The 24,273-nt window shown below is 46.6% G+C and overlaps 10 protein-coding genes and 1 long non-coding RNA gene across 12 annotated transcripts; 4 read left to right on the forward strand and 7 right to left on the reverse strand.

Moving 5' to 3' along the window:
- Positions 1–16: 16 nt before the first annotated feature.
- Positions 17–1,892, reverse strand: LOC136200010 (WD repeat domain phosphoinositide-interacting protein 3-like). The gene is made up of 10 exons (XM_065990337.1): positions 1,748–1,892; positions 1,622–1,696; positions 1,418–1,522; positions 1,272–1,359; positions 1,120–1,214; positions 873–1,063; positions 738–823; positions 520–621; positions 339–460; positions 17–281 (listed from the first exon to the last, which is right to left on the reverse strand). The coding sequence occupies exons 1-10, from the start codon at positions 1,818–1,820 to the stop codon at positions 178–180; spliced, it is 1,041 nt and encodes a 346-aa protein (XP_065846409.1). The 5' UTR covers positions 1,821–1,892; the 3' UTR covers positions 17–177.
- LOC136200012 (zinc transporter ZIP11-like) lies at positions 1,879–3,598 on the forward strand. The gene is made up of 9 exons (XM_065990339.1): positions 1,879–2,074; positions 2,131–2,169; positions 2,279–2,446; positions 2,503–2,592; positions 2,642–2,819; positions 2,870–2,939; positions 2,995–3,157; positions 3,280–3,374; positions 3,440–3,598. The coding sequence occupies exons 1-9, from the start codon at positions 1,967–1,969 to the stop codon at positions 3,516–3,518; spliced, it is 990 nt and encodes a 329-aa protein (XP_065846411.1). The 5' UTR covers positions 1,879–1,966; the 3' UTR covers positions 3,519–3,598.
- Positions 3,505–6,026, reverse strand: LOC136200008 (lipase maturation factor 1-like). Its single transcript, XM_065990334.1, has 10 exons — positions 5,829–6,026; positions 5,381–5,690; positions 5,173–5,332; positions 5,053–5,118; positions 4,816–4,992; positions 4,597–4,759; positions 4,261–4,414; positions 4,002–4,188; positions 3,829–3,941; positions 3,505–3,778 (listed from the first exon to the last, which is right to left on the reverse strand). The coding sequence occupies exons 1-10, from the start codon at positions 5,998–6,000 to the stop codon at positions 3,595–3,597; spliced, it is 1,686 nt and encodes a 561-aa protein (XP_065846406.1). The 5' UTR covers positions 6,001–6,026; the 3' UTR covers positions 3,505–3,594.
- LOC136200011 (DNA-dependent metalloprotease SPRTN-like) lies at positions 6,019–7,342 on the forward strand. Its single transcript, XM_065990338.1, has 6 exons — positions 6,019–6,275; positions 6,353–6,461; positions 6,508–6,552; positions 6,604–6,678; positions 6,731–6,754; positions 6,810–7,342. Exons 1-6 carry the CDS (start codon positions 6,040–6,042, stop codon positions 7,314–7,316), a joined length of 996 nt encoding a protein of 331 aa, XP_065846410.1. The 5' UTR covers positions 6,019–6,039; the 3' UTR covers positions 7,317–7,342.
- Positions 7,343–8,053: 711 nt separating this feature from the next.
- Positions 8,054–10,019, reverse strand: LOC136184033 (uncharacterized). The gene is made up of 3 exons (XM_065970854.1): positions 9,960–10,019; positions 9,811–9,907; positions 8,054–9,762 (listed from the first exon to the last, which is right to left on the reverse strand). The coding sequence occupies exons 1-3, from the start codon at positions 9,964–9,966 to the stop codon at positions 8,187–8,189; spliced, it is 1,680 nt and encodes a 559-aa protein (XP_065826926.1). The 5' UTR covers positions 9,967–10,019; the 3' UTR covers positions 8,054–8,186.
- A 2,249-nt stretch (positions 10,020–12,268) lies between these two features.
- Positions 12,269–13,916, reverse strand: LOC136184036 (uncharacterized). Its single transcript, XM_065970857.1, has 7 exons — positions 13,816–13,916; positions 13,523–13,753; positions 13,382–13,453; positions 13,255–13,314; positions 13,001–13,206; positions 12,607–12,948; positions 12,269–12,547 (listed from the first exon to the last, which is right to left on the reverse strand). The coding sequence occupies exons 2-7, from the start codon at positions 13,632–13,634 to the stop codon at positions 12,326–12,328; spliced, it is 1,014 nt and encodes a 337-aa protein (XP_065826929.1). The 5' UTR covers positions 13,635–13,753; positions 13,816–13,916; the 3' UTR covers positions 12,269–12,325.
- Positions 13,832–17,424, reverse strand: LOC136184034 (cholesterol oxidase-like). 2 transcript variants are annotated; one of them, XR_010669291.1, is made up of 22 exons: positions 17,296–17,424; positions 17,064–17,232; positions 16,912–17,007; positions 16,759–16,850; positions 16,570–16,701; positions 16,454–16,519; positions 16,262–16,406; positions 16,123–16,211; positions 15,987–16,067; positions 15,848–15,931; positions 15,699–15,795; positions 15,571–15,647; positions 15,473–15,511; positions 15,299–15,416; positions 15,129–15,247; positions 14,998–15,081; positions 14,864–14,946; positions 14,711–14,804; positions 14,507–14,662; positions 14,357–14,432; positions 13,972–14,299; positions 13,832–13,916 (listed from the first exon to the last, which is right to left on the reverse strand). XR_010669291.1 is itself a non-coding variant. In XM_065970855.1 (21 exons), exons 1-21 carry the CDS (start codon positions 17,317–17,319, stop codon positions 14,079–14,081), a joined length of 2,142 nt encoding a protein of 713 aa, XP_065826927.1. In that variant the 5' UTR covers positions 17,320–17,424; the 3' UTR covers positions 13,920–14,078. The 2 variants fall into 2 exon arrangements, 1 of the variants encoding a protein (XP_065826927.1); XM_065970855.1 differs by lacking the exon at positions 13,832–13,916 and having other exon boundaries at positions 13,920–14,299.
- A 133-nt stretch (positions 17,425–17,557) lies between these two features.
- LOC136184035 (fascin-like) lies at positions 17,558–19,492 on the forward strand. Its single transcript, XM_065970856.1, has 2 exons — positions 17,558–17,663; positions 17,724–19,492. The coding sequence occupies exons 1-2, from the start codon at positions 17,657–17,659 to the stop codon at positions 19,238–19,240; spliced, it is 1,524 nt and encodes a 507-aa protein (XP_065826928.1). The 5' UTR covers positions 17,558–17,656; the 3' UTR covers positions 19,241–19,492.
- LOC136184037 (uncharacterized) lies at positions 19,460–20,775 on the reverse strand. Its single transcript, XM_065970858.1, has 10 exons — positions 20,726–20,775; positions 20,608–20,679; positions 20,450–20,553; positions 20,335–20,400; positions 20,212–20,278; positions 20,048–20,163; positions 19,892–19,983; positions 19,754–19,842; positions 19,665–19,701; positions 19,460–19,614 (listed from the first exon to the last, which is right to left on the reverse strand). Exons 1-10 carry the CDS (start codon positions 20,768–20,770, stop codon positions 19,520–19,522), a joined length of 783 nt encoding a protein of 260 aa, XP_065826930.1. The 5' UTR covers positions 20,771–20,775; the 3' UTR covers positions 19,460–19,519.
- A 41-nt stretch (positions 20,776–20,816) lies between these two features.
- On the reverse strand, positions 20,817–21,234 carry LOC136184153 (uncharacterized). The gene is made up of 2 exons (XR_010669309.1): positions 21,005–21,234; positions 20,817–20,947 (listed from the first exon to the last, which is right to left on the reverse strand). It is a non-coding gene; the product is annotated as an uncharacterized lncRNA (long non-coding RNA).
- Positions 21,235–21,243: 9 nt separating this feature from the next.
- On the forward strand, positions 21,244–24,227 carry LOC136184155 (AP-4 complex accessory subunit Tepsin-like). The gene is made up of 17 exons (XM_065971003.1): positions 21,244–21,306; positions 21,361–21,433; positions 21,494–21,588; positions 21,647–21,740; positions 21,797–21,864; positions 21,925–22,018; positions 22,076–22,153; positions 22,204–22,353; positions 22,408–22,440; positions 22,493–22,709; positions 22,760–22,841; positions 22,911–23,048; positions 23,100–23,175; positions 23,229–23,287; positions 23,343–23,471; positions 23,529–23,861; positions 23,913–24,227. The coding sequence occupies exons 1-17, from the start codon at positions 21,268–21,270 to the stop codon at positions 24,141–24,143; spliced, it is 1,989 nt and encodes a 662-aa protein (XP_065827075.1). The 5' UTR covers positions 21,244–21,267; the 3' UTR covers positions 24,144–24,227.
- The last annotated feature ends 46 nt before the right edge of the window (positions 24,228–24,273 follow it).

Below are 24,273 nucleotides of genomic sequence, written 5' to 3' on the forward strand. Positions count from 1 at the left end.
TGTATTGACACAAATGATGAGAAACAATGTCTGATTTTTTTTACAAAGAATCAGGCTCACTAAAAATTAAGAGTTCGTCTAAAGCATACAGTAGATGTGTCGCAGATAATCAAGCGCAGTGCGTAATAGGGGCAGGGAAAGCAAGAGCAGCAAAAAAATAATGAACACTAATACGAATTAGTCTCCATCCGTCATGTCGAGAAATCGTGTGTAGACGTCACGAGTGCAGTCTCCTTTGCTGCTGAATTTAAATTTATAGTAGCTTCCATCAGCACAAATAGCTGACCGAGTAGAAAATGAAGAAATTAAATATATTTCGCATTGACTTACTTACTTACCAATTACGGAATCCTTTTGACTGAATGCACAAATGCAGTGAGAGCCGCTGTGCACTTGAAAACGGCAAAAGCTGAACTTTGAACTAAAGTACTTGGGCAAGACGGGACCAGCTTTGCTCAAGCTAAGAACACCAAAGCAGTAACTAAACATAGTCTTGGCGAGACATTGTGCATTACCCACCTATGAGTGCGATTCTTTTTCGGGTCATCAATGTTAAAAATATGTATAGTCGAGTGATCACTCGATACGCACAGGTGAGAGGAATCTTGATTGAAACTAATACTACGACAAGAAGGATATTAAGTTAAGTTAATAAACAAAACAGTTCCCTATTATTCTAATAGTTATCTGTCTAATATTTCGTCTGGGAATTCAACACTCACTAAGTGTCTTCTTACCAGTAAATTCTCGCCGTTCCAGCACCTCGTCTCAGCTCGTGAAGTAGTCCGGACGTCGTTGTATCAAAGACTCGTATGAGAGTACCCTAAATGATGTATTCATCACAAAGGAACGTATTTCCTTATCTGGCTTGCCTTTTCCGATGCCGTGGCCAGTCTCGTGCCTTGGAGATTCATGCTGAGGCAGCTGAGACTCGTTTCGTGCGCTCGAATTGGAATCGGGGCTTTGTCGGCGTTCGCCAAGTCGACAATCTGCACGTTTCCCATTCGCGGACCGGGAAACGCCAGAAGCGAATTGCTGCTATTCGAACACATTACACAAAGGCCTGTACATGATAAAAGATAATCAATTCGTCATCTACGCACATGTGTCCTACTGTACCCTTAGGATTATTAGCTGTTTCGTAGGAATTCAATTTCTGCGGATTCTGCGTAAATGTGTAGACTTTTACTTCATTTGCTAAAGCAACCACAATCCTAAGTGAAAATGCAAATAGAAAAATAATAACAGTATAACAAACGCAACCCGCCCACCGATCTCTTCTTAGCTTCACCGCTTTCACATTCCCTTCAAAATCGAGTTCAATAACGCATTTTTTTTTCAAATCATCCCATATCATGACTAGAAACACAAAACCAATATTCATTTTATTTACATGAATAAGAAAGGCGTGTCTTGCCTTTATTGGGCGGATACTTTGGCTTTTTTCCGCCGCCAACCAAAGCCAAATAATTGCACCGAAACAACATTTCCACGTGCCCAATGCCACCGCTTCCGTCAAAATCTTATAGAAGAAAACAGAAAGGATGAGCGGAACTCTTCTATGCGCTTTTTCTTCTTCCTCTTCGTTATTTGAGCCCATGTTTATTCGCTCTCGTCTCACCTTGACGTTCTTTCTCCTTTATTGGATCGGAATTGTAGACGCGAAAACCGTTTTCCATTCCGCAAGCGAAGCATCCTGAGCATGAGGTGGGATGACACGGTCCCCCCACTCCCCGCTTCGCGCTACCTTGGTCTTGATTCCACCCCGCGTACAGCATCCCGTTGCCGTGGGGGCTCGTCGGGCCCAGGCACATGCTCATCGTCGTCGCACACAGTCCGAAGGAGACAACAACGAGCAACGCGTTGATATAAAGATTGGCGATAGACGAGGGGGACGAACGAGGGGCGTGAACGTCCGTTGCTAGGCTTTCTCGAGGCTTTCGCATTGCGCGCACGCTAGAATAACATGATCGAAGGCTACAGTGCGGTGATTCAGGCGCTTTTCGGCACTCTTTTCACGTGGGCCGTGACTGCAGCTGGCGCTGCTGTTGTCTTCATTGCGACGGGTGATCAGGTAAGCATCGCCGAGCTTCTCGCACAAAGATGACCGTGCTGTCTTTGTTTGCGCAGAGAAAAACGTTGGATGGAAGCCTAGGATTTGCCGCCGGAGTAAGAGCCCTCCTTACACGAATAGTCTCGAAAATATTTTTATCAATTAAATATTTACATTTTGAAAACCTCACTATCAGAAAGGACTTGATGTTGATCTTCGATTCAGGTGATGATGGCCGCATCTTATTGGTCTCTTCTGGCTCCTGCTCTTGAAATGGCCGAACAGTCTGGAACATACGGTGAAGATGGCTGGCTCGCCTTTTTGCCCGTTTCTATTGGATTCGTCGCGGGAGCTGGATTTGTTTACTCGTCCGATTGGTTGCTTCCTTACTTAGTCAGTCGAATCAGTACATAGTGATTGCTAATGGGAAGCCTTCTCATCTTACATAGGGACTCTCATCTGGAAATATAAACGTGGAATTGACAAAAATCGGCGACGATAACTTAACTAGCAGCAACCTCTCATCGTCTTATACTCCAGTACAAACTTAGGGCAGCGAAACCTTGACTTTTAGCTTACTACATATAGGAGACGAGTCTGGCTCGGCGCCGACTTCCGCGCTCGCAGAAAACCGATGCCATGGAAATTCAAGTGGGCTACGCCGACGACGACTCGTCGTCATCCCAATTAACGTCGTCTCACGCGGCGTTGAGTTGGAAGCGAATAGCCCTGCTCGTCATAGCAGTGACAGTTCACAATGTGCCAGGTAGAAGGACAACTTCAAAGACTACGTAAATGAGTTGAAACGTTCCCTAGAGGGTCTTGCTGTTGGAGTTGGCTTTGGGGCCGTGGGAAAATCGGCTTCTGCTACATTCTCAAAGGCGAGGTATACACTACTGCAGTAGTATAGGCTGCCGGTGTTGCTACGTTACTGCTGTCAGGCATTTGGCTATTGGAATTGGCATTCAGAATTTCCCTGAGGGATTAGCTGTCAGTCTGCCTCTAAAGGGTCTCGGCTATAGCTCAATGCGAAGCTTTTGGTACGGCCAACTTAGTGGCATGGTCGAACCAATAGCAGGCGTTTTGGGAGCAATAGCAGTGCAGGTGACTCGGAATGCGGTAGAGTACGTATTCTAAGCCCTTGAAAGAAAGTGGGCTTATAATCTGTACTCTACGATAATACGGCACCTTTATGGCATGCGTGTAACGATTGTCTGTTCTAAAAGGTAGCCGAACCGCTGCTTCCTTACGCTCTTGCCTTTGCAGCGGGAGCAATGATTTACGTTGTTGTGGACGACATCATTCCGGAAGCTCAGTGCAGGTGCATAAGCTCTCTCGTCCACTTAATAATAATTAATCAATCAACGGTCTACTTTTTCATTGCAGTGGGAATGGACGTTTGGCTTCAATAGGAAGTGTGTGTGGATTCATAGTGATGATGTCACTTGATGTAGGTCTAGGATAGTACTACGCGTAGTGTAAGAGACCGAGCAACTACACACGCACACTCTAAATAAAACTTCAAGGAGAGGTTGTGAGGTCTAAGGACTCGATTTGCTTTTCTCCGTCTTCCATCCATGCGCCTTGATTATTTCCGTCAATTGTTCTAATTGAACAGGAGGGAGATATAGCGCCTTGATTTCTCTTTTCCACCAGTGACCAGCCGCCGCTTCGGGACTTCCAATTCTTGTGTATTCATAATGATAAAGCATAGCCCTAACAAAACTAGACCACACAAACGTGAAATAAAACCCTTATCCAGCAGTATTGCGTACCGCGGAGGATCACCCTCAGAGAACGGATTCCTTTCAATCAACGTGTCTACAGAATGATCTCCAGCGAGAAATTTTGCAGCCAAATGAACGATCCACGGGTTGTACTTATAATTCTAATAAAAGAACAATACCGGTATGCTCAAAGGCAATAATCTGACATTGAGATACTATACCTGAAAGGCGGCGAACCACATGAGCCAATCAAGTCGATAGTGATAAGGTGATATGAAACACGGACGTCGGTTCGTTCTTCCCGGTTTGCACTTGAACTCGAATTCCTCCCACAGACCGTCGTTGTCTCTCGAGATCGTCTCATTGCGTGTGCCTTGAAATACAACTTCATTTCTCACTTTGGTAATGCTACAGGAGGCGAAAAACGAATATTAGTACTGTTAGTCATATAAACTTTTTCTCTCTCTCTCGCTCTCTCACCTTCCAAATGCTCCGTATGTGTTCACTATTCGCAAGGAATCAAATGATGTATTCATCACCTGGTTGTCCGATACCAGATTCTGGACAACCCTTATACTCAGATATGCTATCAGAAGACCTATCGTCCAATTGACACCTCTGCGTATGTGCTGAGCTAGAGATGGACACAAGGCAAAAAAATCATAAGTACAGGAGTGCATAAACGGAAATTGCATTTATTGTTCAATGCAAGTGCAAGCTCTTAGAGCCTATTCCAAGTAAACAGTTGCCCTAAACAGCTTGCACTTGCCACAGTCAACTGACTAACTATTCGAACGTCTGATCATGAGATCTTACTGAGACTCAGTCTTTGTTTTGGTTTCTGATTGATTTCGAGCGCCTTTTGCTTCGTTTTCATAGTAAATAGCGGCGAAACGGCATAGTCATCGAAACAAAAGATGCATGGCGCAATTGTCAGCCAATTGAGAAAGCTCAAATTTCCGCTAATAATTAAAACCACCTAAACAATAATAATAAGTCCCACATTTTCTGAACATAGAAATTGGTTCCTCGCACCTGAAAAAAGATTTGAATTGCTCCAAACGCTGTCACCCAGAATCGACGTCTGTATGGAATCAGAAGAAAGAAGGGCGCAACCAGCTCAATAAAATGATTCCCAAGCGTCTCGAGTCGATGAATCGGCGAAGGCGACTGGTGCAAATAGTAGCTAAAAGGATTGGGTACCGGTTGAGTCTATACATTCATGTACATCTCAGAAAACACCGGTCTTGTTTTTGAATGTGATGCACATACCTCGTAGTGATAATCCATGCAGGTCAACTCGCGCCAGCACGGATCTCCGCGGATTTTAATCAAACCCTTTTATTTGACGTCAGACATTTGTCCAGATTGAATTTTCATATATAAACTTACGGCTCCCAACATGATTCGACATATGAGCCACTGGTATCCCCATATGACAATGCGAGACGTCGGACTTTTTTCTTGGATCGGTTTCAAGGAGACGAGGGGACAGAGAAATATAGCCAAGAAGCCGGTTTCGAGTAGCTGAGACTCCCAACCAAACGAGTACCTAAAATAAGAAAAATAGTCAATATAATTGCCCGTCTACTTCACCCACCATCTTTGACCAATATTGACTATCGAATGATACAGAATCCACAACGACGTCATGACGATCATGTTTGCCGCGCCAAGAAAAAGAACGACGGCGGCGAGAGCGAGACCGGCGAGCGCGAGAACGTCGAGCATCAAATCGAGATTCGTTTCGTAGTCGGTCAACCAGAGAAGCGTCGGTACGAGACCGATCGAGTCCCAGTTGACGCCGTCGTAATGGCTCTTGACGCGATTCAGAAACGTGTCGGCCGGAAAGAGACCGTTTGCGCCGAGGAGCTCCTTGTTTTGGTGCCAGGCGACGAGAAAGGCGACGACTGGAAAGAGTTGGGGAATTGTATGAATGGTTTTGGCACGAATACGAATAAAAAGTAGCCTTAGTGCAGTGTCTACGGACGAACTAGGTGGCGCAGGAAAGATCCGTCACGTGCATGCAGTAGCCTACTAAGTTGTACCGTAAATGAAAGCAAGGAAGCGTAGAAAGACGATTCGCGTAAGCCAGTAGCTGCCCTTGAGCTGTTCGACATCTCGTGCACTATCTATGACATCGGTTGACACGTCACTGCTTTCGTTGGCTGGCTCTTTCTGAGGATCCTCGCGCTTTCTCCGTCGAAGCTCGGCGGCCATGTTCCGTGGGCTAACGCACGTTTATCCAGGTTACGAATCATGTCCGCGGCGCAGTCCGACGAAGACTTGGCGTTGGCTCTTCAAGCGTCGTACGACGAAGAGAATCGCGCCGAAAAGGTTGGCGACATTGCTTCAGACGTATCGATTGTGGATGAATACTGGGAATTTGCCGATCCAATACCGGACATTCACGAGCTCTTCGTCCAGTTCGACGAGATATTCTTCTGGAAGAAACTCGTCGGCTGCGAAGTGAAATGGAGTCCTAGAATGACGCTGTAAGCATAATTTAAATACTGAGATATTGATAATTATATTAATTAAAAATAATTAATATGTATGCTAATTTGTTTAGTTGTGCCGGGATGTGCTACTACGAGGGCTATGGGGGTCTTTGTTCGATTCGGCTTAGTCAGCCTCTACTAAAATTGAGACCACGACGGGATCTAGTGGAAACTCTTCTGGTCAGTTTATGACGTTTTGTCTATTGAAGTGTCGATTTCTTGATAGCACGAAATGATTCACGCTTATCTGTTTGTGACTCAAAATAATAAGGTATGTATTTTAACTAAATAATGGCTTGGGTTCACCTCTATGGGAGGAAAGGATCATGATGGTCACGGACCAGAATTCCAATCGCACATGCGCAGAATTAACGAGAAAACAGGATCTAATATATCAGTAAGTCATTGCAAATAGATAGTCTATTGTTACTGAGGGACAATATCTGCAGATTTATCACAATTTTCATAATGAGGTCTGATTGATTGCGTTCTCTCAAGCAAAACATAGATCTACCCCTATACACATAGGTTAACGTGTACAGACAGCATTGGTGGAAATGTACGGGACCATGTCGAAATCGTCCCCCGCTTTATGGAATTATAAAACGGGCTGTAAATCGCGCTCCCTCGCCGAGGGACTATTGGTGGGCAAGGCACGAAAAAAACTGCGGTGGCTCGTTTGAGAAGATCAAAGAGCCTGATGGGTACAAGGATAAACGAAAGCGAAAGCGCGTTGAAAGAGGAGAAGGAGAAGGGGAGAGCGAGAAATCAATAAAGCAAAAAGCAATTACGGGATTTTTTTCAAAGAAAAAGGACGAAGTTGAGAATCGGTCAGAAAAACGTAGCGACGTCGAGGACCATTTTAAGTCGCTAGGGAAAGGAAGTGTTTTGGGCGGTCGTCATAATGACAGTGACAAAGGCAGTTGTTCGTCTCTACTAAGGGATGATGTACAGTGCTTTGTTGCATGTCCTGTGTGTAAGGAGCGCATTGCAGACGATTCTATTAATGGTCACTTGGATAGTTGTCTTGCGTAGTTATAATTTAATTAAATTATTAGTTATATCAATTCTTTGTTACCTGGGGTCTGTGGGATTGAACCAAGGGGACTCTTCGCACCGAAACGAAGCCCCAGTTACCGTCGTTGCCTTCAGATGAGCTTCGCAAGCGTCGCAAGTTGGCAGCTGTTGGTTGGTAGTTGCTAGTGTAGTTGCTGCCTTGTCGAGCGCGCGCTAACTTACCGTCAACGCGGAAACGCGGAAAAGATGCCTGAATGGACGGCAGCCTTGCGTTGTCCTCTTCTGCTACCTATCACGATTACCATCTTCTTATCTTCTTCCACCACATGTACTCATCGCACAGTAGGAAATTGCTCGACACGGCAGTGCGACAACGACACCGGCCTGGAATGGCAATGCTGTCAAAACGAAACGCACAACGATTCATATTACTGCTGTTTACATAACTCAACTGTCGACTTTTCTATCTGCTGTCCTCGTTCTGAAGACAGGTGGGTAGTCCCCGTTGCTATTGTGTGTGTATTGCTCGGCTTGTGTGCCGTCGTTGCGTGGCTGTCGTACGTTCGACAGCGACGACGATTTCGACCTTTCTATTCGAGTCTCAACAGCAGCGTTCAAGAACCCTTTTCATCTACAAGCTACAATGCTATGGACTCCGCCTCCGCCTCCGAATCCGAACTGTGATACTGTATGCAAGGGTACTGTGCACGTACATTGTACGTAGTAAGTTTCTTTTGCTGTACATACAGTTACTGTAGCATTACGTGGTTATATTGACGCTTCTAATGTGCAGAAGACAAAGACAAAAAGCAAAAACGCGGACATTTCTTCTATTGAGCTGTGGAGAGCGTTCAAATAAAGTATAAGTAAATCTAGGCTAGCAACAGTCTATTCATTAATATGAGGATTGTCAAGAATGAACCCTTTCGTTTCCCAGTGAAGCAACTGTTCCATAAGAAGGTGTCCATTTGATACCATGCTTTCTCGGAGTAGACATACGTTTTTATTTCGAGTGCTTGAGGTCATGCAGCCAAAGTTGTGCTTAATTCTTTCCAAGGGCTCCGTGATTCTGACGACAAGTTTCTTGGAATCATTTTCTGTAGTTGCATCTTCTTTCAGTTTGACCTGCTGATCATAACGGACATTGCGCAGCATTCCGTCAAACTCAAATCCCACCCACGCTGGCGATACCACTCTGTCTTCTTCGCTCACTCCCAAGAACGAAAACAAGCGGCTTAGCTGGTACATTGCGTAACAATGATCTCCTAGAGCTTCTTTATATCCCCAGAGCTTATTTTGAATTTCCTTCTTAGTTAGGGAAGACGCTATGAGCGAACGAGCGCAACCTTGGCTTTGAAAGGAAGCGTAATCGTCCATCTTCACAATTATTTCATATGACAAATCTTCATCTCTAACCTCCAGCAGGAAACGCCGAAGTCTGTTGGCCTCAAGGTGATGTTCTAATTTTTTCCGCAGCTTTTCTGCAGTCCTTAGATGAGGATGCTTTCCATACAAAATACCAAGAGCATCATGCACTAAAGCGTGGCATTGTGTTCTTTCTGGATCAATCTTACTCTCCTCCGTCCTTTGTCTGAGATTATGATCAGCAAGCTTGCTCTCACACTTTTCCAAAAGTGAAGTAAAGGCTTGAAGTTCCGTAGAGTCATCATTTGCCAGAAAGTGTATTCGTCTTGCCATGTGAATCAGTTGTTCCTCAACGTCCATCTTTTCAATAATTTGTGCAATGCTTCCGCATCTGCTCCAACCTCTCATCTGGCTGCACCTATAGTCAAATTCTACCAGCTGTCGTAGTAGAAGTCTTCTCATTGGCTGGCTTATTACAGACATCAGTAGCCTTTCACCAACACTGTGGAGCAAAGATGAGTTCAGCTGAAGTTCTTCAGATTCAGGTAGAAACTTCCAAACAGTTTGAAGCCATTTTGAAGAATCTCCCATAAAATAAAACTCTGTAACAGACTTGATGAAAGAAGGCTCAAATTTAGGCCAGACTGTCCCACCACACACAGAAAGGTTGTCCTGTTGCTGATATTTCATCTGACGCATTCCTTCTTCGAATTTTTTTGTGAGAAAAATGCTGTCTTCAAGAACGTCTTTAATTGCCTTTTCTCCAAGAAATTCATCAACGGTCTGCAATAAAATTTGCCCAGTCTTGCATTTCTCCAATACTACCTCAGGAATTATACGTTTAAAAAGCAAGACAGCCGACTCTACTTCCTTGGAGCCCATGTATTTCCCAAGACTTCTCCACAACTTTCGACGTTCTCTCTCTTGATGATAACGATGCTTCTCGGATGGTTCGACTGAATCCGCCCTCCGCCAGCTTACAATGCAAGATTTAGTCTCTCCGACGACAGACGTGACAGGCGTATACATTCGCTTTCGGCGTTCATTCGGTTCGGGATCCGCCCCCGCATTGCGGATCTCTCCGACTTTAGCTTTGTTACTAAAAAACGTGCACAAGTAATAAAAAACGAGGCAGAAAAATACGTACGTGTAATATAAAAAGAGGAGGACAAAGAAGAGTCGGAAAAGAGCGGCGGCGGTCTCGAGACTGACTCGAGAGAGCTCAGCCGGAGCTTCGCTACTGCCTAAAGAGCTGTCACTGAATGAAAATGGTGCGCCTTTAGGGTTACAACTTACAAGCCATGCCAAAGTAAGAGCAACTGGCAACCGCGCATGCGGACAATGCGATATGACGTCTTTTTCCTCGTCTTTTCAACGTGGCTCGCGGCGGTCGACTCGAAGAACTTCAAAGTAGTCGACAGCTACAAGACATGCTGCAATAGCAGTAGCACCATCGGATGCGATCGGACGACGGAATATTGCGAAACGAAGGGATCGGACGGTCAGTGCTGCTACAAGGAGTACGCCATTCACATCGATAATAGCACAACCATTTACGAGTCTCTCTACTACTGCTGTCCCGGAATCGCAGACAATAGCAGCGATCACAAGGCCCCCTATTGTTGCCCGGGTAACGCAGAGGAGAGAGACTCGCCGAGTCCTATCTGCTGTACGAGTCCTCCCAATAACTGGGTGCCTCCGATTGCTATATTCTGCGTCATTGCTGGTCTCACTGTGATTGTTGGAATTGTCTGGTTTATTCAAAGAAAGAGACAAGCATACTCGCTGATTATTTAGATAATCTTTATTAGTGAGTGGACAGATATACTAATGTAATGGATATCTACTGATAGAGTGGGATTTGGCACACGATTCATAGAAATTGATCACGTGAGCGTCAACGGAACTTTCCCGTACACAATATGGCTGGCCTCCTTTTCGTCGAAATCGCTGTTCTTCTCGCTGCTATTGCTTCAGCGTGCTGCGCCTACTCGCCTTCAGCTACGCCTTCACCTACCCCTTCATCCGGTGGGGACAAGTGGGTTGTGCCCGTCACTGTTTCCTGCGTTATCGCCGGCCTGTTTGTCATAATTCTAATCATTTGGCTTATTCGAAACTATTCTACTAAAACTCGCAACTTCAGTCGTTTTAGTAGTACTGACTCTCTTATTAAATAGTATGTAGTCTATCTCCCCTTTACAGCGTTGAGTCTACGCTGATCAACATCATTTTTAGTGTAGCTCTACCGTTTGGGATTATCAATGCATTTATACCGAAATAGAAAATGGCAGTTTTTACTCCACCTACCCGTATGCGCCCTGTCACCAGAAAAGTGGTCCGCCCGAAAAGTGGTCCCCCCGGACAGCTTTTCTTGCCTTCGAAAAGTGGTCCGGCCTACCAAAAAGTGGTCCGGGCTCGAATTTGCTCATACGCGTACTCTTCGCGATGTAGATCGACGACAAAGTACGCGAGTGCACTGCTCGTGCGCATCCACTCCCCTTCGCAACGCGTGTACGATCTTCTTTTACGCAAGGCTTCCATGCGGAGAAGGTAGGACCACTTTTCTTTGAGCAAAGAAAAGTGGTCCGGACCTCCAAATACGTAGCAGAGAGTCTTGTGCATGCTCCAAATAATTAATAGGGGGGTGCTGATACAAACGTCTCAATAAGGTAAAATAAACTGACGTCGACAAAATATCAAAAATATGAGTAAGATCACTTTTTTGCCCCCGGACCACTTTTTTGCCCCCCGGACCACTTTTCTGGCATAAAAAGTGGTCCCGGACCACTTTTTCGGCCATAAAAAGTGGCCCGGGACCACTTTTCTGGCGGGACCACTTTTTTCATGACAGCCCATCCTACGCAGAGATAATCCGGGGAGGGAGAATAATGATCGTCGCAATCGTGTTTCTCGTCGCCGTCGCGTCGTCCGATCGCATACGCAACGTATCCGAGTGCTGTAGCACCGATTCGCCGCTACCCGGATGCTCGTATCAGTTCTGTCCCGCGAACGGCACCTCCGGGCAATGCTGCTCGAAATACGACGGCTTCGACGTGGAGATGAGATACTGTTGTCCCCTATCAAACAGAACGACGTTTAAATACTGCTGTCCTGGCTTGGACGACGAGAGCGGACTGCTCACCTGTTGCGAGCATCCCCCCGAACAATGGATCGTGCCAGTCACTGTCTTCAGTGTCGTCGCTGGACTCTTTGCTTTGACTCTTCTCGTTTGGCTTCTGCAACGCCTAAGTCGTCGAAGCAAATACGAGTCGCTCAATTACACCACGTGATTTTTTTTAATTAGGAGACTTGGATTGGCTACTGGTTTTTTTTTTGTTTGTTTAGTGTTTGGTTCAAGGAGCTCGAGCTGTTCTTGCAGCCCAACTTAGTATGTTCGTCAAGGCTGGCCTCTTTTTTTTTGTGATGCATACACCGAAGGGGGTTCGTTGGGGTGGGCTTTTAGATTATGGTGGGTTCGAGGGAAGGTCTGTCTCAAAAACGAATTTGAAACAGGTGTCTCGATGCAGCATTCCGCCACCTAAGTGCACTTCACAATCAATTCACCGTGCTTCATTAATTAATCTACCAGCGTGACTCAACTACACGTGTTCAAAGCAAACTCCTTTTGCAGAAGTCCTTTCAGTCTCGACCTGTTTGCTCAATCAGCGGGCAAAGATGTATCCGACGGAGAAAATGTTTTGATCTCCATTATCGCCTCCGCATGTACCGATGTTGCCGCACGCATTCTTTGCAACGTTGCCAAAGCATGCAGTGCCAAAACCGCCGAAACCAAGCCACGAATCATTGGAATTGCAGTCGTTCTCATTATTTGAACTGATTCCAATTCGAACTTTAACACGATTGAAGTCGACGTTGAACCCCTCCTATAGAGGACAAACGTTTAGGTCTACTGGCTACAGAGTTATAGAGGCTGTTTCTGTACCCTGTTGCAGTGGGGCTGCAGAGAGGAATTAGGAATAAGACTCTTCCACGCAGAACGACCGACATTGGTTGCATGATAGCCGCCGGCTAAAACACTTTTCAGCGATTGCCCGCTTTTGTGAAGAGTGATCCAGTGAATAACGTGCCCTGTTCTCAATCCAAGGAGAAGTTCGTTGAAAGGAAGCGTCCAAAACGAGGCGAGTTTTGCTTCGTTGGTGTCGAATTCAACGGAATCCACATTGAAGCCGGACGTCGACGTCCAGAAGGAGCTGTCGTAGTTGAACGTCTGCTTCGTACCGTCGATCTTCATGAGAAGCGTCCAGCCTCCCTCTCTGCAGTAGGTCTACATACCGACGCTATAAATCAACATTTTACGTCCACTTTGTGGTGTCTACTTTGAATGCAGGATAGGAAGCGGACGGTTTGATCCAATACACGCCTGGCTGGTGTCCGCTTAGCTTGCTTAGAGCTAGGCACGATTCCGCTGGCTTCTCTTTCGTTTCCCCGAGACCATTCTCGTTCTGTTCCATGAGAAACGTACGCCATTCCTTTCCGTTGCAGTACTGAACGGCGTCTTTGACTTGATGGTATCGAAGTTTGCCTGTATAGGAATAGTACGTAAGACGCAGTTAGTGAAAGCGTTTCATACCAATGTTTGGCACTGAACAGTCATCGTCAATATATTCCAGTGTCTGAGGGCCAGGATCGCCTAATCAATAAGTCAACCAGCTGCGTGTGAAAATGTTTTCTTTGTGACACACCCTACGGACATTTACCTTTGTCTCCTTTCGCACCCCTTTCGCCTGGCCGTCCGTTGAAACCATTTTGTCCCGGCAGACCTGGCTGTCCTGGAATAGGAAGCACCGGCACGTATCGAGTTGTCTCTAATTTACAGGACTGTGTACACATAAATCAACCTGGGTTGCATTGACATGAAGGAGCCGGTGGCTTTTCCTCTTCTGGCGGCGGCTCGACGACCATTGCAGTGGTGTAGGCAACCAGTGAAACGAGAAGAGTGATCTTCAGCATTGTACAAGTAGTCAAAAAGAGTCCAAAATTCGACGAAGTATCGAGTCGGTTGGCAGAGGCGAACTAATAAGTTCAAGACAGGAGTCGGGCTGTTGTAGACGGGATGTACATCCGGTGGCCTGGGCATATATATGCAACGGCGCTATATCAGTAGCGCCCCACAGGAAGGACGTAAGTTTACCTTGGTACTTTCGCTTTTGGCAGGATGTTATAGGGCTAAAAGAACGCGTGCCAAAACTTCCATTACCGGGCTATGTACAACGGGGCCCCGGAAGGATGTACCTGTAGGCAACCATTAGCAATTGTATTCGATAGATCACTAGGCGAACTAATCTACCAGCGTGGCTCAACAACAAAGCAAAGCCTTTTTGAAGAAGTTTTTTATCGGTCTCTAGTTGTTCGTTCAGCTAGGTCAAACTTTTGCCGACTTGAACTGTTTTGGTTTTACCAATCAAGTGTCACTTGCTCCTTTGTCTTGTAGTCTATTGACCAGCCGCGGTCTGTGGCCGCTAGGAAGGATATTCGTTCCGCAATAGCACTTATTGTCAGGAGAGGATTGACTCCAAGCGAAGTTGGAACAACAGCGCCGTCGGTGACGTATAGGTTTGTGTAGACGAGAGCGGCATCGGAACCAGTCCATACCTGACCTTTATGATTCACAACACCTGTATATGTACATATGTATTTGCACACGTCACATATATGAAAGAACAATACGCTACCCGTTTCAAAGGAATCTCCCATTATGCAGCCTCCGAGGGGATGAATGCTAGCTTCGATCTTCTCAGCCTTTTCAATCTAAGGGGTCAGTAAGTAAAGACATACAGTACAATCAATAATGTAGCAGGAGGTTTTGACATATAGTCTCGTTCCTTTAGGGGATTTGCAAGAGGATCCTTAATAAACGTTGCATCAGAGTTGGATGCCGCCTGACGAAGCACATCTTTGAGCGTCGCATTATGCTCAGGATCAATAGCATCAGAAAACGATATACACAGTCTGTTGTCAATAAGCTTCAGCTGCCCATCCTATTTTTTAAAGTTGGCATGTTGTAGAGCAGTAATATATGATTTCACCTGGTCTTTATTTCCATAGGTACTCATACCTCCCAGCATGAGATTGTGCTGTGTTGCTCCGGTGTACGGTCCCTCAGCCAAGCTCTCGAGTATTCTACGCGTTATCGTCAAATAGACTGTAAATAAATGACCTACATGTATGTCTCATAATACCTCGTCAACTTCTCAATCTTCTTATCGGAATTAGTGTCTGTTCCCCAGGCTACGGATGCAGCTGGCAGCACGGCCGACAGAAGCTGTGTATTGTCTATGAGAGAGATTCTCAGTAGCTCTGATCAGTTTCTTACTGGAGCTAATGGTCCTGGAAAATTTATGTCCTCTATGATCATTCCTTCGTCAAGAGGTTTCGTGTCGTCTCTCAAATCCCAGACCTAAGTATGCAATTTGTTTGCTTGCTTTCTTACTGCCGTAGAATTACCCCTGTGATGCACGGACCACATTCTTTCCCTTTCATTTCACTTGGAGTACGATGACCGAAGCCGCAGCCATTCACGACATCAGAGCCGTTGTACGACAATCCAAAAAAATCGCCGTCAGCTGCAGAAAGACGTGTAAACACTGTAGCATATATGAGATCTGTTGTCTTACTGCCAAATTTTTGGCCACAGGTACTGCTGACAGCCAGGCCGTTCTGCTCTCTGCTTCGCAGCAAAATCTCGGTTGAGCCGAGTGATCCCGCTCCAAGCATCACAATGTCAGCAGTGACCTTCACCATCAAAGTCGTCAATAAATAATAGCTGTTGTCGCGAGCATGCAATGTACTGAAAACGCGTGCTCAGGAACGGAATCGTCGCCGGCATACTAAGAGGTCAAAAAATTATATATATATATTCACAGTCGTTGTAACTTCAGTACGCTACCTTGCAGTTAATCAACCACTTGTCATCGTTCAATCTGCAAATGTCACTGACCCATACCCTGCAGAACATCACAGCTCCTACGTGGGAAGACCTCGTAATTCTTTTATTTTCTGTGTGAAATTTTATACCGTGTTGCTTCGCATCCGGTAGGTAGTTCATTAGAAGAGTGTTCTTTGAACCGTAATTGCAACCGGTGTTGCAATCGCCGCACAAGACACAAGCAGGCTAGAGTCGAGTGTTTGATTGCATTGCAGGAGAAGAATGACCAGCATTTTACCTGATGAATTCCCTGGTCATTGACTCTGTCTTTGAACGTGGTATTAGTGTACGCCAAGTTGCAAGAACCAACAGATCCGGCAGCCTAAGCTCAATGACAGGTAATGAGATAATTCTAATGCAATGCCCTAATTATTGACCTTTTTTAGAGCTTCAAATTTTTTCAATGGTTTAGTGGCTTGTTCTGGATATTGAGCAGGACACAGCATATTTCTTGCTCTCTTTCCAAGAAAGAGCCCAGATAAAAGAGGTCAGTTTCAAATGCTTCTTTCTAACCTGATACCCTTCTTCTAGCAGAGACATGTCAGCGCGAAAATCGGCTGGCCAAGAGTCAAAAACCCTTTTGTCAGGTTCAATAGCAATACCTATAATAATGATAATAATAATGTATTGATTATGGTTTTGTGCTAGATACTTGAATTAACCAAGGAGCCGCCCCCAAGTCCGCATCCTTTCCAAATCAAAACATTCTCAGAGAGAACGACGTCGTAGAAGCCGTCAGTAAATTTCTGGGGCCACAAACTGCCATCAGGCAAGGTGAGTTTAATCTCAGGCAGCATCTGCAATATTCAAGAGAAGCTAATCTTCTGTCATCTCACTAACTCACTTCCTCCAACGTGTTTGGATATTCCGTAGGCAGCAGCTCCTTTCCCTGCTCCAAAATGCATACCTCCTGAAGATCTTTACTTTAGAGCCTATAAATGATTTATGCACAGCAATCACCTGACCAGCCCTTGCCATTCTGCAGGCACTGATAGATCCCCCATAGCCAGAACCAATCACCACAACAGAGCAGTGCTTTTTGATGTCGCCAATAGGCGAAGACAAACGAGACCATCGAGACCCCTTATACGTCTACCAGACGCCAAATCAAGTCAAGTGTCACCTTCCCTCCTTTTTCTTGTGACCGACCTTTTTATCAGACGAATGCGCCCTCTTCTTATCTAGATACTCGAGAAGAGCTCGAGCCACAGGGTGACGGACTTTACCGGCTTCTTTGAAGACTAAACACACAGTCTCTTCTCTACTCGCGAACACTAAGGAGAACATCTATACGATCCCTGCCTGATACGACGAGTCTTAGCAATCCTTTGCCTGATGCGAGAGCACCAGCCAAGTCGGCATCGTCTCGCAACAGAGTAATTCGTTCAGGAGGAGACTCTAATGCAATTGCATGCGTGCTATTTGTTGTTTTTATGTATGCGCGTTTCGCTGACTATTCCACTCGCCGATGACGAGAGGCCCTTCGCCGAGAATGTCGTTGGCCCACCGACGCAATTTTTGTCGGAGGAGAGATACGTCGGCACGGCGATCGAGTCGCAAGCGCCTAATGCACCGACTATCGTCTTTCACTACGTCAACAGCGACGGCGTCAGCGAAGTAAATCTAGTAGGTGCACCGCAACCGGATTATGGCTACCGCAAAGCAAATTGTTACTAAGGTAAACACCTTTACGCTGACTTCAGTGGTCATAGCGTAAACTCTCTTTCTTCGCCCTATAGCGCGCGCCGATCGCCATTCATTCGTCGCCGGGAGCGACGGGCGAGGTCTGGGCGAGGTCGCTCCACCCCTTCGCCACTTCGTGTAAACAAGCCACGCCGACCTCCCACATTTGTATGCTCGCATCCATATATGGTAAGAAATTTCGCTATTGGTTGGATGTAATTCGCCGCCGGGACCGACCGACCAATGAGAGCGCTTATCGCGCAGCTCCACCCCAACATCCCGGGCGTGTTTGCTCACCCCACGATATAGCGAGAATCGTTCGCTCTGTGTCGTCTCATCCGACTCGCAGGCAAGCGTACGAACGATGGCAGGTAAAGCAACGCGATCGCGTGCAAGAACGACAAGAACTCCTCTCTCTCCCTCTCTCCCAGGTTTCAACGAAACGCTCCAGTGGAAATTCGGCCTGATCGCCGCCGACAACAAATACCTCACCGTCGAAAAATTCGGCTTCAAAGTCAACGCGAGCGCAACGACAATGAAATCGAACCAAATCTGGACGATGGAAGGCCCCGTGTCGGGCCCGAGCGGTCACGAGAGCGAAGAAGACTGGATCTATCTTCGCAGCGCCTTCGATCGCTATCTGGGCGTCGACAAGGACGGCAACGTGACCGGCGACTCGGAGGAGAAATCGAACACGACGAAATTTCGTTTCATGCCGCAGGGCGACGGCCAGCTCGCTCTGATGGCTCACAACGGTTTCTTTTTCGGCGGCACCGGCGATCATCTCAGCGCGAAATCGCACGGACCGGGCGCGTCGGCGCTCGCGCCCACCGACAAGTGGACCGTTCATCTGGCCATGCATCCGCAAATCAATCTGCGCAACGTTCGTCGCAATACGTACCTGCACTTGACGAAAGACGGCGCCGGCGCGAACGTGAACGAGGAAATACCGTGGGGTCAAGATTCGATGATTACGTTCGAATTCGATTCGGCGACGGGAAAATACGCGCTGCGTATGTGCAATAACAAATACCTATGCGAAGACGGATCGTTGTCTGGCGAGCGCGTCGCCAAGGCGCTCTACACGCTCGTTTTCTCCGGCACGGCGCTCTCGTTTCGCGGTGAAGGCGGAAAATATCTCGCCGGCGTCGCCGCCGGTCGGGCCGAGTGTCGGCAGCCGAAGATCACGAAAGACGAGCTCTGGTTGCTCGAGGACAGTCATCCGCAGGTGAATCTTTTCAACGTGGCGCGCGAGGAATCGGGCCGATCCGCCGTCTCGATTCGCGCGTCGACCGAGGTGAAGGCCAATCAGGAGGACGTCACCGATCACGAGATATTTCAAATGGAAATCAATCGCGAGACGAACAAGTGGTCGTTTCGCGGCAACAACAAGAAATACTTCAGCGTTTCCGGCACGGCGGTTTCGTGCACGGCGACGTCGAAAGGCGATTCCGAGTACTTCGACGTCGAGTGGTACGGTCCGCAGATCGCTTTGAAAGCGTGCAACGACAAGTACGTCATGGCCAAGCCGAACGGGCAGCTGGTTGCAAACGGCAGCGACGGCAGTGCGCCCGAAGCGCGTTTCATCTTCGATCTCATCAATCGTCCGATTCTCGTGCTGCGATTTCCCTTCGGATTCGTTGGCATCAAAGGCGAGTCGAAAAGACTCGAGTGTAATCGTTCGTCGTACGAGGTGTTCGTCATGACTCATGAGAAGGGCACCTATCATCTCAAGTCGGCCGCCGGCCAGTGGTGGAAGCAGGATTCCGACGGCTATTTCACCGTCAACGGCGACTCACCAATGGATTTCCACTTGGAGCTCCTTAGGCATACCCACTTTGCTGTCAGGGTCCCCGCTGCTGGGAATAACTATCTGAAGGGGGAGAAGAACGGCACGTTCAAGGCCACTGGAACGGCAGTGGATAGCAGCACTCTATGGGAATATTAACTTTTAATATTGCAGATGACGTTTTCGTGGACTTTTTTTTGTAGTTTTTTCCGTGCTGCCTCTGGTCTGTCAGTGGTGTCTTTGTACCTTTGAGTGGTCCCTTTCTCTCTCTGTCTCTGTCTCTGTCTCTCTCTCCTCTCTGTCCTGGGTGTGAGGCTGTGTTGTAGTGGTCTGTGGTCTCTTCCGTCCCAACGCAAAGAAGCTGGACTTGGACTTTAGATTGATTGATTGATTAAATCTATTGCTTTTAAAGTCTTTGTTACGTCTGCATTTAAATCGTTAGTGTCGCCAGTTAACTGAATGTCCATCTTTCATTTGGGGTTCAAGAAATCCGCGAAAAACGCCACCGTCAGCCGTCCAGCGAGCTCCGTAACCTATCACATAACGCTGATTCAAATTATATGAACTCTCTTTGGAGCTGTACCTTCTTTCACTCGTATTTCTAGCACCGCAGTATCGTGCTACACACACCTGTGTCAGAGCTTAGTTTACTGAAGACTTACTTCATTTTACCGCTGGTACAACGTGCATGTTCATCCACGCAGCATTGTCTAGTATTTTACTGACAACTCGTAGAGCGTGTTCATTCTTGGCAGCCTCCTCTGAGAAAGCAACGTGTGCTCAAATAAGAACTTTTCCCAATGTACTCACTTCCTTTGGAAACTCCCCACCACGCTGACGTTTGGTCTCTGTGACAGTGCTTTGCCAAAGCTCTAGCTCCAACAGACAAGGTCGCTTTCTCACTGAAAGTCATTCACGTTTAATTAATTAATTAATTAAAAAGAACTAACAGGCTTTCTTACTCACCTGTGCATGTTTTGAAAAGCTGAAAGCAGTTTTTCCCGCGATGGTAGCATCGTGCTTACACTACCTAGCGTCTGACGAAATCCCAGTATATCCAATATTCCTCGGATGTCAAGATCCTGTCAAACGTTACAATACAAGGCCGATCTGCGAAACGATGTATTTACTTTAATAAGTTTTATTAGTTTTTCGACGACTGACTGCGAGAAGAAAATTTTATTCATTGCTCCAATCCTGGGAAAGAGCAATGAAACATCTCGCGTCATAACACACTGATACCTGGTATTTACCGTGCACTCTTTTCTGGAACTTCATCTAGCAAAGGAAATTCGTCCTGCTTCAAAAATTCACATTCTCTAACACAATTCACGTTAATTAAAAGCACCTTTTTAACAAGAGATGTACCCTGTTCGTATCCAGGAAATCACGTTCGTTGCGAATCTTCGAAACCGCTGCCAAGGATAGCCCAGCAAATCAGGCACGTCGTCCGGCAGCCACTCTGCCTCGTTCTACACAAGTAGCAAAGATGAGACACATAGAAGGCGGTGAATAAAGCAACGAACGTCTTCGCAGAGCAGAGTCCGACATGCATTGCCAAGAGAGCTCCCATCGTCGTCTCCGATCCGCTTTAGCGCCTGCGCGACCCAATGTGATTACGAAGTAGCGTTCGGAGATGCCTACCGTCTCGACGCAGGACTTCAATTCGGCCCGATCAAGACATTTCATGACACCACGACTCCCGGATACCCTACGATTCCAACTCGAGGCGATGTCATCACACATAAACGTTTATTATTCCAGAAGAAAAACCGAACTAAACGCACAACACTACACTTTACAGTAGTACGCGAAGCTCAAAAGTTCGTCCACTTTCTCAATGGTACTCTCGACGTCTCTCGTGAGCTGAAGGGAAAAAAAGGGTTGGTTTGGAGTCACGAAATCTCTCCCACAGATACCAACCTTTAAGGTGAGGATAATCTATGGTGTAGTTGATGATCATGAGAGCGAAAGCGCAGTGAATAAAGGGCGTCATCCTCGCGTTCTTGCATGTAACGAATTTCGCGCGATACGCTTCGACCGATCGCGAGAAAGCGCCAAATATTCCTCTTCTATTGTTCTGAAACCACACTCCGACGTCGCGCAGCCGAGTTTGACCGAACGATTGTGAGTCAGCCATTTTGGTTAGAACACCCCGGATAGATAGAGTAAACCCGGACTGAGGAATGACAGATTGGCTGGGAAAAGTCGCTAGAGTCAAATACGTAGGCATTTCGAGGCAATGGATTGAATTTTCTTGCATAGCCTATTCTATCCAGCTGCCGACGCTTCTGAAAGGAACGTCGAACGACGCAAATCCGACACCGGGCTACGTTCTTCGCGACATAGCAAGTAGAGCGATTGTGCGCCCAGCTCCGTTAGACCGAGACTGACATTTTCACGCACATCCAGAACTATCGAACGAGTCGCCGCAGACGTGCGCCTACATCGAGGACTATTTGCTCGACAAACTCAAATCGTCGTCTTCGCCGCACGTCAAGCTAAAAGTCGACGACGAGAGAGGCGATATATACATGTATATATATTTTACACTTTCTTTCGAAGGTGCTCAAAATCATGAAGTACGTGAGCGAAAACGGAAATCCCAATTTCAAGTACGACCTGAGACGTCAGACGCAGCCAATCAGGGATTGCACCAGTGAGTGAATTCGAAGTCTCTAATCCGTTTCTCTAGCATTTCTGTCTTTGTTGCAGGCTTTAGTGGGCCTCCTGATGCCTTGCTTGGAAGTTCTCCCTATGTTTCAGTACGAGATGCTGCAAAGGTGAGGGTTTTTTTTAAAAAAAAGATTATTGTGTTACGTTTCAATGTTTTGTTTTATTAGTCGCTACTAGATGCGTTGTTTTCCGAAGAGGAAGTAGTTCGATCAAGAATTGCTGTTGATCATCAGTCATCAAATGCTTTAGCTTCTACGTCAGGTCGTTGTAAAGCTAAAATTAAATGATAATTTTCGTATATTATCGCTTTGACAACAGAGACGTCGTATTCTAGCGATTCAGCGCAGGGTTCGGGCAGTAAAATGTGGGGATACGGAAATCCACATGCTAGGCAGCGTAAGCATTGGCCAAACAGATTTTTCTTGCAATATTTTCTTCGTGAATAGCGCCCAAGGAGAAGACATTTGTTGATCGTTTCAATGACAAAATGAATGACATTGCCCAAGGCGTTCAGTCTCTTGCAAAGAGCACTAGTAGGAGCGGTGGAAGAGACACGTCGTATGTAACAGGCAAATCAACGTCATTTATCTCACCAGGTACAAAAAAACAATTATTATATGTATTACTACATTGTACGACTTGTTATACAGAAAGGGAATCAACGTACCTTTCAAAGCCTGCTGGTACGTAAATGAACTCTTTAGAGAGATTAGGTAGCGAAGTTGTCATTTGCAGTATACACTCCAACAACAATGGGAGCCGGAAGTTGGGGAATAAAGTCTTCACAGTCAGTTGCACGAGACGGTAACAATGATGACGACGACGTCCAATTGCCAAGTAGCAGTGGCAGGGACGAATGGCTTCAGGAAAAGAATCTGGTGGACGAGCTGACTGCCCCTGGAGGGATACGAGCCGCTCCACCCAAAGACAAACTGGCTCATTTTCTAGATAGGTGAGCAGCTTTGAACCTCTATTGGCGAAGGAAGTACTCGTCTCTATTAGGTGTAAATCATTGAATATCGATAAAATTTTTGAATCGCTGCAAGAGAAACTTCAGATGGACGGCGTGCCTCAAGTTCAATTAGTAGGCAATCTAGCTGTCACATGTCAAAAGGATCTATTGCAGTTTAACAGTAATTCTTCATTCTTTTAGAAGGCCCTGTTTGTCGTCGAAGCGTTATTGAACTACTCCAATGTGGCCGACGTTGAGGAGTACGTCATGGGACTAGAGTCGGACTTGGTGGTGCTGAGAGAATCGGGTCAACCCAGCGCGAAGGCCAAAGCAAACAAAGTAGATCGTCTTATGAATCTGTTTACTTGCGCTCAGTTTTACTTTCTTTAGATTTTATGTCAGCTGAATCCTTCTGAAGAAACAGCAGAGCCGTCCCAGCGAAAAACCTCGTTTGAATCAAAGCAAGGTATTCGCAGACTTGCCGCATTGGGAGTTGTTATGTTATGTTATTTCGACCAGCTTCTTCTTCTCTACCAGCGGTAGACGTCGAGACGTTGATTACGCCAGAAGAGACGACGGTTAATGTTTGCTCTCAAAATAGGGAAAAACATTCAAATATTATTATTATTATAGAAAAACGCTTCCACGTCGTCGGCTCTCTTCCAAGGGATGACCGTCGAGCCGGTGACGACGGAATCTGAACCGGAATCACAGGCGGTCTCAGAGGGAGCAGCAACCCTTTTCGGTGGAATGAGTCTAAAGGTAAGAAGGCATTTGCATCGCATTCAATGAACCGCGGGGGACCCCCTTTCTTTCTAGTCATCATCTAATCCCGCTCCTGGTGCAGATCCGACGTCAGAGTCTGACGACGCACTCGGTTTTGACTTTTTACGCCATCAGACCGCAGCAGCGGATCCGGCACCGCAACAGGAAGTTTCTCTTATGTCCGATCTCGACGCCGATCAGTTCGATCCTTTAAAAGGCGGGAGTGTGTCTCGTCAGCCAGAGCCAGCAACACAGCAACGTCTTCCAGATCCACTAGTTGCCCTTACCACCCAGCCAGCTCAGTTTGGTCAACCAGGAGGAATGCAACCGCGCGTAATGGTGACGCCAGAAATGTACGCGGCCCAGCTGCCGCGCAGAACGTGGGCGGTAACGTGAATGAAGACACTCGGTTATATTTATGCGACGTTTCTCTTGCAGGCTAGTCCAGGAAGTGGGCTGGCAGCTAGCCACGTGGCTGTGACTCAATCTACGAGTATGGGTTCGTTGAACGCTTCGATGAGTGGGCGCGCCACTGGTACTAGTATGGTGCGACGGACGTCGGCTGATTCTGCGTCTTCTGATGGCTTTGGATTCGTGTCTAAGTCAAGTCGAGCAGGAGCGTTTGATTTTGTTCAGGACGCGATGAAAGAGTCGTTGAAAAAGAATTAGGGAACTCGTTTTTTGAACGTGCGCTTTTTTCCTTTTGCTATGATCTTTGGAAATGATTGATTAATTAACTATTTTCTAGTCATACTTTGGTGGGAGAATTAGCGCAGCCCGCTCAGCCCGCGTGGGATAT

The sequence above is a fragment of the Oscarella lobularis genome, chromosome 2 (assembly GCF_947507565.1).
Source record: "Oscarella lobularis chromosome 2, ooOscLobu1.1, whole genome shotgun sequence".
In the NCBI taxonomy this organism is placed as follows: Eukaryota; Metazoa; Porifera; class Homoscleromorpha; order Homosclerophorida; family Oscarellidae; genus Oscarella; species Oscarella lobularis.

Excerpts from the sequence above, each read along its gene's own strand:
- LOC136200010 (XM_065990337.1), bottom strand. The coding sequence starts at position 1,820 with ATGAGCATGTGCCTGGGCCCGACGAGCCCCCACGGCAACGGGATGCTG. Across the intron at positions 1,697-1,747 it reads GGGGTGGAATCAAGACCAAG|GATGCTTCGCTTGCGGAATG; the intron begins GTAGCGCGAAGC and ends CCTCATGCTCAG. Across the intron at positions 622-737 it reads GGAACGGCGAGAATTTACTG|TATTAGTTTCAATCAAGATT; the intron begins GTAAGAAGACAC and ends TTCTTGTCGTAG.
- LOC136200011 (XM_065990338.1), top strand. The coding sequence starts at position 6,040 with ATGTCCGCGGCGCAGTCCGACGAAGACTTGGCGTTGGCTCTTCAAGCG. Across the intron at positions 6,276-6,352 it reads TGGAGTCCTAGAATGACGCT|TTGTGCCGGGATGTGCTACT; the intron begins GTAAGCATAATT and ends TAATTTGTTTAG. Across the intron at positions 6,553-6,603 it reads TTGTGACTCAAAATAATAAG|GATCATGATGGTCACGGACC; the intron begins GTATGTATTTTA and ends ATGGGAGGAAAG.
- LOC136184033 (XM_065970854.1), bottom strand. Across the intron at positions 9,763-9,810 it reads CTCCTCTTTTTATATTACAC|TAACAAAGCTAAAGTCGGAG; the intron begins GTACGTATTTTT and ends CACGTTTTTTAG.
- LOC136184036 (XM_065970857.1), bottom strand. The coding sequence starts at position 13,634 with ATGCTGAAGATCACTCTTCTCGTTTCACTGGTTGCCTACACCACTGCA. Across the intron at positions 13,454-13,522 it reads TTCATGTCAATGCAACCCAG|GACAGCCAGGTCTGCCGGGA; the intron begins GTTGATTTATGT and ends TTCCTATTCCAG. Across the intron at positions 12,548-12,606 it reads TGCAGCCCCACTGCAACAGG|GAGGGGTTCAACGTCGACTT; the intron begins GTACAGAAACAG and ends TGTCCTCTATAG.
- LOC136184155 (XM_065971003.1), top strand. The coding sequence starts at position 21,268 with ATGACAGATTGGCTGGGAAAAGTCGCTAGAGTCAAATAC. Across the intron at positions 21,741-21,796 it reads GCCAATCAGGGATTGCACCA|GCTTTAGTGGGCCTCCTGAT; the intron begins GTGAGTGAATTC and ends TCTTTGTTGCAG. Across the intron at positions 23,472-23,528 it reads TCGGTGGAATGAGTCTAAAG|TCATCATCTAATCCCGCTCC; the intron begins GTAAGAAGGCAT and ends CTTTCTTTCTAG.
- LOC136200012 (XM_065990339.1), top strand. The coding sequence starts at position 1,967 with ATGATCGAAGGCTACAGTGCGGTGATTCAGGCGCTTTTCGGCACTCTT. Across the intron at positions 2,170-2,278 it reads GCCTAGGATTTGCCGCCGGA|GTGATGATGGCCGCATCTTA; the intron begins GTAAGAGCCCTC and ends TCTTCGATTCAG. Across the intron at positions 2,447-2,502 it reads ATTGGTTGCTTCCTTACTTA|GGACTCTCATCTGGAAATAT; the intron begins GTCAGTCGAATC and ends CATCTTACATAG.
- LOC136200008 (XM_065990334.1), bottom strand. The coding sequence starts at position 6,000 with ATGGCCGCCGAGCTTCGACGGAGAAAGCGCGAGGATCCTCAGAAAGAG. Across the intron at positions 4,760-4,815 it reads CAATTCAAATCTTTTTTCAG|GTGGTTTTAATTATTAGCGG; the intron begins GTGCGAGGAACC and ends ATTATTGTTTAG. Across the intron at positions 4,189-4,260 it reads ACATACGGAGCATTTGGAAG|CATTACCAAAGTGAGAAATG; the intron begins GTGAGAGAGCGA and ends CGCCTCCTGTAG.
- LOC136184037 (XM_065970858.1), bottom strand. The coding sequence starts at position 20,770 with ATGAAATGTCTTGATCGGGCCGAATTGAAGTCCTGCGTCGAGACG. Across the intron at positions 20,680-20,725 it reads TGAAGTCCTGCGTCGAGACG|GCGCTAAAGCGGATCGGAGA; the intron begins GTAGGCATCTCC and ends TGGGTCGCGCAG. Across the intron at positions 20,164-20,211 it reads AACTAATAAAACTTATTAAA|GATCTTGACATCCGAGGAAT; the intron begins GTAAATACATCG and ends AACGTTTGACAG.
- LOC136184034 (XM_065970855.1), bottom strand. The coding sequence starts at position 17,319 with ATGACCACTGAAGTCAGCGTAAAG. Across the intron at positions 15,932-15,986 it reads AATTTGAAGCTCTAAAAAAG|GCTGCCGGATCTGTTGGTTC; the intron begins GTCAATAATTAG and ends CATTGAGCTTAG. Across the intron at positions 15,248-15,298 it reads CTGTGGCCAAAAATTTGGCA|CTGACGGCGATTTTTTTGGA; the intron begins GTAAGACAACAG and ends GTCTTTCTGCAG.